At 32.9% G+C, this 8,769-nt stretch overlaps 1 protein-coding gene across 1 annotated transcript; it reads left to right on the forward strand.

Moving 5' to 3' along the window:
- Position 1: 1 nt before the first annotated feature.
- LOC148598583 (U11/U12 small nuclear ribonucleoprotein 25 kDa protein-like) lies at positions 2 to 7,109 on the forward strand. Its single transcript, XM_088562303.1, has 7 exons — positions 2 to 78; positions 2,923 to 2,979; positions 3,580 to 3,789; positions 4,028 to 4,151; positions 4,760 to 4,865; positions 5,393 to 5,467; positions 6,103 to 7,109. Exons 1-7 carry the CDS (start codon positions 46 to 48, stop codon positions 6,182 to 6,184), a joined length of 687 nt encoding a protein of 228 aa, XP_088418429.1. The 5' UTR covers positions 2 to 45; the 3' UTR covers positions 6,185 to 7,109.
- Positions 7,110 to 8,769: the final 1,660 nt, after the last annotated feature.

Raw genomic sequence — 8,769 nt, forward strand, 5'->3', positions numbered from 1 at the left:
GCTACTTTCATTTTTGAACGGTAAGGTTAGTCACATGACTTAGATATGGCAGCTATTTTGGACGATGTAGTGCAAAAGGTACCGGTTGTTTATAGTCAGTAGTTAAATTTGATTAATAGAATCTGCTGATTTTGTTTTTTAAGCGGTGATCTGGATGCATATTGTATCCATAGATACGTGTTTTGAAACCCAAAGTACTAACAACTTGTTCTTATAATATTAATATACGAGTATTACGACGCTCAAGCCAGAGTCAGAGACTTATTTTCTTGTACAAGATGGTTGAGGGACTTTTATCTGCTTTTGAAGCAAAAGAATACCTGAAGCAAGTCTGTCAAAAACGCCTCAGAAGATCAGAGAGATATAGTGCCTTTCAATCCCACAATACCAATGACATTAAACAAGCTTGCAAAATAATTTAAAGTGTTTTGAAGTGCCATGCATCTGGCAAAACACAACAGTATTTGAACTCTTTTTTCGTAAAAACAGGAATCGAGTGAAATCAACTGGATAACATCACAGTTAACTCTACCAGCAGGGAGAGCATCAAATCAGTTCTTACTGGCAACCACTAAACCATGCAGTTGTTCTCTCTCCCTGTTGAGTAGAAGCCTGATTTTGATTTTTCAACGTACATGTATACTGTACATACATGTACAGATACAGATTTTTTTTAATTGATTGTTTCATTTGAAATTCATTTTGCCTGGATGTTTCACATTATGATGAACAAATTTATTTGTATTCATTCCAGAAATAACTGAAGGGCCACTTAAGCAGTATGTCTATGTCTTTGTCTATGGATCCATTTATCAGAGTTGAAAATTATAGCCTGCCTGACCGCCCTGTTTTACGATCGGACTGTCAAATATAAAATTTCAACAGCCCAGTGGTTGGGCTATTTTTACAGATGATTTGTAACGAGTTCTGAGTATTACCTCATTCATAACGGAACCTAAGAATCAAACTGATCTAGTAACATTACATTATCACATGTTTTGACTCGATCTCTTCAGGGAGCATGGTAAACCGTTGTGTGTGTCAAATCAAATCCCATTGGCTGATTTATATTGAATCAACAGATAGCGATCGCGCTTATAAAACAAAAATATTGACAGAAAGGGAAAAAATGAATTTGTTTTTGTTAAATTTGTAAAAGTTGTGTCTTCATGTGTATGTGAACCTACCAACGGTAGGTCAGTTCTACCGGAATGAGAACCTTTTTACAGTTCTACCATGGGAACAGAAAATATACCGCTTTCTGAACTGTCAAAAAACATCTAGAAACACCAGTATTCAAACCCAAAATTCATGTTTCTATCTCATTCCTTTGATTTTTTAATGAGCCATGAATTTGACAAAAGGTGTTAATTGTGTCTGAATAGGTAAAGAAATGTTTTATGACAAGTAAATATTCTCCATGGAGCAATCAGCTGATCAGTGTTATCGATGATGATTGACAATTAGGAAAATTGATTCTGATTGGATACATCCACATTTTATGTACAGCCAATCATTTCCTATAGATTTATTTAATTTGTTAATTACTGTCAATTTTACAGTCTAAATTTTGTAGTTAACAAATTTCAAAATTACCATTTAAAGGCATTTTTTATTAAAAATGTCAGTTACTTCCCTTATTATTGTTATTTTCTGTAATTTCAGCAATACAGTATATTTCCCAAGTTTCATTAGCAATAAGTAAAGAAAATAATACTCCTTTAGAATTGTGATGATTTTGGAAATTTGGTACAATGTATCAGCATTATTGAATATTTGCTACATTACCCCATATATTTAACCTCATGGTATGCAGTAAATGAAAAAAAGGCTTTCGCTTCAATTCCCATTGGACATGGTAATGGTCTGAAGAATGTGAATATATTGCTAAGTGAATATATTGCTAATGAAGATTGTGTATTAATTTGAAAATAACTTGTGATAGGTGAATCAATACTCAGCATAGTTTATAACAAACAAACTTCAAGTATGAAGTTGTCCATAAACATCACACATGATTTACTTGTTATGCTAGGAGAAAAAAAACCTTGATTAAAAACCTCCAATTTTCAAACCAAATCTTCAACTGAAAAATGACAAATTGGAACCACTTTATCACATGTAACAGTCTTTACGACAATATTTTGGACTTCCCTCCCCCCCAAAAAGTGACCTTGATTCCAAGAAAAAGAGTGAGTTGTATGATCAATCTAAGCCCAAATGATTAATTGTTCCAAGCTTTAAAATGGAGTTTCAAATGGTTAATTTGCGACAACACGCATGGAAAATTATATTGTCAACTATGCCGTTCAGCTGTCTGAGGATATTGACAGTGACTGAGTTTTTCAATTTGTTTAAAAGTAAAGTAACAATAAATAAAATCAAAATTTAATTTTTATTTACTTAAGGCAGAACTTTTCAGATTGAATGATGAATTACATTGTAGACCAAAAATCCACCGGCTAAAAATGATATGCTCTATAAAGTTACCAGTAGTGTCTCAATTATATATGCACTTGTTGCAATGTGTTTTCATCAAATGACAAATCATAAGTCATACATATTACAGAACATCTCTAGGTTTATCAAATTATCCTTTTTTAGTCATGGTAACATTTTAAACATCAATACATTAGAATCTGAAAAGGAAAATAGATTGGCATTTTATTGCATAAATTTTCAGAGCTGGTAAGTTTTAATCAGGACAGGTAACTTTTTGATGTAGCCAGCCCTGTGGTCTGGTAGATATTTTCTATGAGTTCCCTACCCTGCATTTATTTGGGGAAGTTCATCGGCATGTCATCAGTTACCTGTGATTTGTATTTGGTTTATGAAAAATTATCAGTTGCATGTTATGTGGAATGATGATCCTAAAATAAATGATCATCCTCAGCACATGACTCATTCACAATTCTTTTTAAGGTTGTAGATTCACTGCATCAAAGTGTCAACCAAGAAAATAATGAAGAAGCACAAAAGGTAATTACTCATTAATATGAATCAAGTGTAACAATGTAGTATATGTTGTGTATGGGAGTGTAGGGTATAACATCAGCCTGGCAAAGGAACAGAAGTTGTTATATGCCTATGATAAACATTACCACAAGATGATCAAGAATCAAAAGGAATGAGATTGATCTTCAGTATATTGAATCATCCAGTGGCAGATCCATTATAGGGGGATTCAGGTGTTGGTATTTCTGTCTTTGTTGGAAAATGTGCCAAATTTGGACAAAGGTGAGCAAATGAAGCCTTGAAACCCCTCTTTTAAATATTTCTAGATTGAACACCCATCCACCTCTTTCTTAAGCTAACAATACACCTTTGGGTACACAATTGGTACTGAACATCAAATCTTTGTTTGCACTTCCATGGAGACAACTTTTTAAATTCCTTATTTTTCGTGTATGAGAAATATATCTTAAATAAAGTTAGGCATTTGTGTTCTTCCACATCACATCCAGTAACACCCCTCTGACCTAAAACCTGGAATAAACTCATGGCTTTATATGAATGTCTTATGGTTGGTATTGTATACAATATTCTATTTGTACATGTATCAATTTCAAATGCTTACAGGACCATCATCCCATAGAGAACAAAGATGACAAGAATCATAGTGCTGGCAGTATTGATAAAACTTTGATCTCTGGTGAAAAGGAGACTGAAGAGTCCACCAAGCAGGAAGTTCATCCTGAAGAGAGTGGTGAGGAAGACAGTGGTGACCTAGTTTTAAGCCATCATGAGGTCATGGTCAAAGTTCAGAGTACCTTGTCTGATATTATCTCTGTAAGAACAATTATGACTTTTCAGTGTAGTGATGTGGACAAGTCCTTTCTAATCAAATTTTGCTAAAAAAATGTACTGACATACAATGTATTAGTGGTGGTAGATTAGATATTTAAAAGATACATGTAATTTTAAGAAAACTAATTCAGAATTTTTTCTCAAAGACAAATGTTGAAGGTGAGTTTTAAGTTAGAGTAAATGATGGGATGATACATTTATAGTTTATCTTCTTTTTCAGACTGATCCTTTACTCTATGACCTTCCACCTCAGGTGACTTTAGAGGAGATCAACTCGTACATTGCCCTTGAGCATGGAAAGGCTATGGTTATCAATGTTAGGAGAGCTGATGATGAAGTTTTACGTTAGTATTGAACATTTAGCTGGGATCAAGAAAAGTTGGGGTTTCTGGGGCTAGACCCTTATTTTTTCTTGAAAAATTTATATCCTTGATCCCCCCTTTTTTCTGTAACATCCTTTTCTGGATGCACTTACATATGATCTTCAAAAATTTATTATGATCTCCATAAATATGGTGTACCCTTAAGTACAGTATTTAGGGCACATACAGGTCTGAAATTTCACTTTGTATATGGCTCTGCCGAATGTGTAACTGTGTATCAATGATTTAACATTTAATAACTGTTTCCAAACAGGGACATAGCAACCAGAAACTATTAGAGCCACCATACCAATAATTTTCAAGGGCAGAGTATACCATACCTATAATTTACACTACAGTTTAAAAAAAAATGTTCTTACCCAGTACATGTATATATACTGCTTCTCAATTTTAGCAATCCGTTTGACTGGCCATACCAATAATAATTCTGGTGCTATGCCTGTAGACTTCATAGTTGCTTTACACCCTTCTATATTTAGTCAGTTGATCTTAGCCATAAAGAAAACAATGAACATTATCAGCAAGTATTCATTTCAAACATTATACCATACTGTATTTATTTTTTTCAGCCATTGTTGTTACACAAGAAGCCACTGTGTTAGATCTGAAGCATGCAATAAAGAGATTTGTCAACCTTAAACAGGAAAGGGCTAATGACAAAACATGTATCAGCTGGTAAGATGATTATGTACATGTATATTATTAAAGGCCATCTAAAGGTATATAAACTATTATACCCCCACTCACCTTGTCTGTCCGTCCATCCAAGTTTTGTCGCTATTATCTTGGCTCTCATTGGATGGATTGATTTCGGATTTTGATATTGGACAGCACTAAAAATAGCTAACAATGTATACCCCATCTATATAAAGATTATTTGCAGTCCGATATTAACCTACTGTTTCATGTGACTTTGTCATTATTCACTATAAGAAATGATAGAAAAAATTGGTCACAAAAATCTCAGCTCCCAATGGATGGATTGGTTTGTTCTTAGGGTGGCCTCAAGTTAGGAAATGTATAGCTTACCAGACAATCTCAGTTATTGCTTGAATAAATTATACCCACATAAATAGATTTATTTTTAAATTGTAAGAAATGTACAAAGTTATGAAAAATTCTAACAAGAAGGAAGTTCTAACTTATGTTTCTAACCTTATGAAGGTCATAATTTGTATATTAATATACTTTTTAAATTAAAGGAGATATGTATGGAGAAGATATTGGTTGTATTACAATGGTGTGAAATTTACAGAAGACAAGAAACAACTGAAAGAGTAAGAACATATTCATCTTAGTTAACATAACAGTGCCTGTCTTTGGCCCCTGTTTCAATTTTCTGAATAATGATTTTTTTCTTTTTAAATTAATGTGAAATAACTGCTCAAAAATTAATTAATACAGTCTGACCTATTTTTTATGTAACATTTTTTTTGGTTACTACCTGTCTATTTTGTAACACATGTGTTTCCTCAAGTCTATTCTGTAACACCTTTGTTATTACCTGTCTATTCTGTAACACATTTGTTTCCTGATGTCTGTTTTGTAACACCTTTGTTATTACCTGTCTATTCTGTAATGCATTTGTTTCCTCAAGACTATTTTGTAACACATTTGTTATTTCCTGTCTATTCTGTAACACCTTTGTTTCCTCAAGACTATTTTGTAACACCTTTGTTGTTATTTGTCTATTCTGTGACATCTTTGTTATTACCTGTCTCTTCTGTAATACCTTTGTTATTACCTGTCCATTTGGTAACATATTTATTATTACCTGTATGTTCAAAAAAAACATTTGATCCAGTTAACTTATACAAAATAATTAAGGTCACAAGAAGAAACCAAACTTATTATAATTTACATACTGTATTTTTACAGATTTCATTGGTCGATTCTTAATTCTATTTTGTAGCTATGGACTAGGTAACAGAGATGAGGTGACATTTATAAAAAGATTGAAGGAGAAAGGAAAATATATAGAAACTAATGAGTGAAATACAAGATGTAAAACAAAAGATGGTGAAGCCTTGAGAAGGCTGTAAGTGACATGCATCTGATGACTTGGGGTTCTCATCATGGATGAAGTGGAGTATATAGAAAGGCCAACTATAAATATTTTCCTGTTTCTCCCCCTTTTGTCTCTTCTAAGAATGCTTCATTACACATTGGTATTGCCATATCAATAAAAGTGAAAGCAAAAACACCTTCTTCATAATTTGATTGGTCGATAAAATAAAAAAAAACACCCTTGTTAGTTTTTAGAGGAGAGGGCCTATAAACAGGATATAATGCCTCTCTCTCTCTCTCCTTGGTTTCATGAAAAAACAGGATGAAAACCAAAGTTATTGTTGAATGGCCTAATGATACATTGTGAACTGTTATTTAGTGAAGTGATGGATTCAGGGGAAAGAAACAGAACTTAAGTCATGAAATTTTAGAATGAAAAAGATGCTAACTCAGTAGTATATAGATACCCTGGATATATTGAATAATGGACAGTTTATTTTCAATGATGGTTTTGGGTGAAATTGGAAGTAGGGTATAAATAAAGACGTGACAAAATCTCGTTAACACAGAGAGAGATTCTGAGATTAGGTTAGAGTTGATGAGATGAGTGAACTGAAGCTAGTAACCTGTATTTATTTGAAGGGATTTTGAGGTGATTTTTCAAATATTGGTTGTCGTTTACCAATTTTTAAGCTTGTTTTGGACTCTTCTATTTTGTTTTCTTTCTTTTTTTTTGCTTCCAAAGGCAAATACAGTACTGGCAATTCTTTAAATCTATTTTACACATTTTATATATGTGCAATATGTGTCAGTCTTCTTCTGTGCATGTACATCATGCACTGTGTGACATGATTTTTTTATATTCTGTAGTGTTTTTTTTTCTTTTTTTTTTTTATTAAAAATGTCTTTTAAGATGACTTTTTTTTCATTTCAACCTGTTCATGTAAATTGTTAACTGTTATTGTGAAGATCATGGTGGTGCATCCTGAGGGTGTATCATGCCCATGCATCAAGACATTTATGTCCTATTGAAATTAGAATGATAGGCTATATTGTCATGGCAATCACAAGTGTAGGATAAAGAAGGTTATACTTTTTCAACTTTGTATAATAATCAACAATTCAGAAGTTACAGCGTTCATTAGTTATTGCAATGCCATCATGTAACTCAAAAAGAAAAATTAAATTAATTCCACATGAGTTCTGCTTAAAATTCAAATTATTTCAATTTTAAGTCATTCCTATTTTTTACAAAAAATATCTAAAACCCCAATTATTTCTGAACTGACAAAGTAAATTTCTAATGAGGAGCAGATTCATTTGAAAAAGGTACTTCAAATCTTCAATAACAGCTGAAATTTGCTGAATTTTTGTGTTAAAATTGCATGCTATGATAAGTTAATAAATTATCTAGAATAGGTGAGGTGTATATGTCAAAGAGACAAAAACCCCACTGGAATAAAATGTCAGCACAAGGTCATCCATTGGTCTTCAGTGAATGACAAGAAAACCCTCAGACCACAGGGCAGGGCCGAGGCTGCAGCTGGCCCCAAAACATCATTATACACAAGAACAGCCAGGGGGTTTCCCGTTTATACTCCGGTAACATAAAAAATAAACTAAAGGTGAAAACGAAACAAGACATACAGAGACCAGAAATTCGTGACTCTCACAGGCACAAAAAATTCGACTGGGTTAAAGTACTTTGGCATTATCACAACACTCCCCCTTTAAAATCTGGCCACTTGGGAAAAATATTACACAATTAAACACACCTAAAAACTAGTTCAAAAAGATCTAAATCCCTTGTTACAACGGGAGTAAAGAATCTGAATATAAATTACGCAAATGTACAAAATTAACTAAGGACTACTAGCAGTTAACTGACATGCCAGGTCTAGACAGGTACTTTAACGGTGGTCAATTTTATGAAATAGACACAACTTTCGTCTGCGACGACGGTCTGCTAATGACTCACAATTTCAAATATGAGATTCTATACCGGCATATCTATACCAGTTACAATTCTAACAACTGCATGTTATATTTTCTGAAGTTTTTCTGCATACTCTTCAGTACATCCATCCAAAAGTTCACATGCTAACATGTACAAGTAAAAGTAGAATATATTTATGATATATATATATATAGATTTTATCAAGATTTGATCTATTCTGAGTACACTTGAGCTTTTGCAGCACACCTAGTTGTCTGGTTGCGTTCAGACTGATATAATCAATTTCGGTCGACCACTTACAATTTGATGATAAATTAACCCCAAAGTGTTAGTGGTTGTTCACCTCTTCAAATCGTTAATTGTTCAACTGTACAAAAATGTATGTCTAAACTTTCTATCACCTGTTGGTAAGAAATAAGATAATGTATTGGTTTTAGCAGGGTTAAAGTCTATTAACCTACTTTCTGTAGTTTTTTTTTAAGATCCGAGTATTCAAAAAGCATAACCCCAAGACAAAATAATAACAATCAGAACAAATAACATGAATTGATCAAAGATAAATGATAACTTAAATATTATCTCATGTTTGTTTTACGCCCAAGTATGAAAGTCTAC

The sequence above is a fragment of the Perna viridis genome, chromosome 14 (genome assembly GCF_037379345.1).
Source record: "Perna viridis isolate PV_CMFRI_1.1 ecotype Kerala chromosome 14, ASM3737934v1, whole genome shotgun sequence".
Lineage (NCBI taxonomy): Eukaryota > Metazoa > Mollusca > Bivalvia > Mytilida > Mytilidae > Perna > Perna viridis.

What these genes read in the sequence shown, in the direction of transcription:
- LOC148598583 (XM_088562303.1), top strand. Translation starts at nt 46, where the DNA reads ATGGCAGCTATTTTGGACGATGTAGTGCAAAAG. An exon ending in CCTTGTCTGATATTATCTCT is followed by an intron (nt 3,790 to 4,027) that starts GTAAGAACAATT and finishes CTTCTTTTTCAG; the next exon opens with ACTGATCCTTTACTCTATGA. An exon ending in GACAAGAAACAACTGAAAGA is followed by an intron (nt 5,468 to 6,102) that starts GTAAGAACATAT and finishes TCTATTTTGTAG; the next exon opens with CTATGGACTAGGTAACAGAG.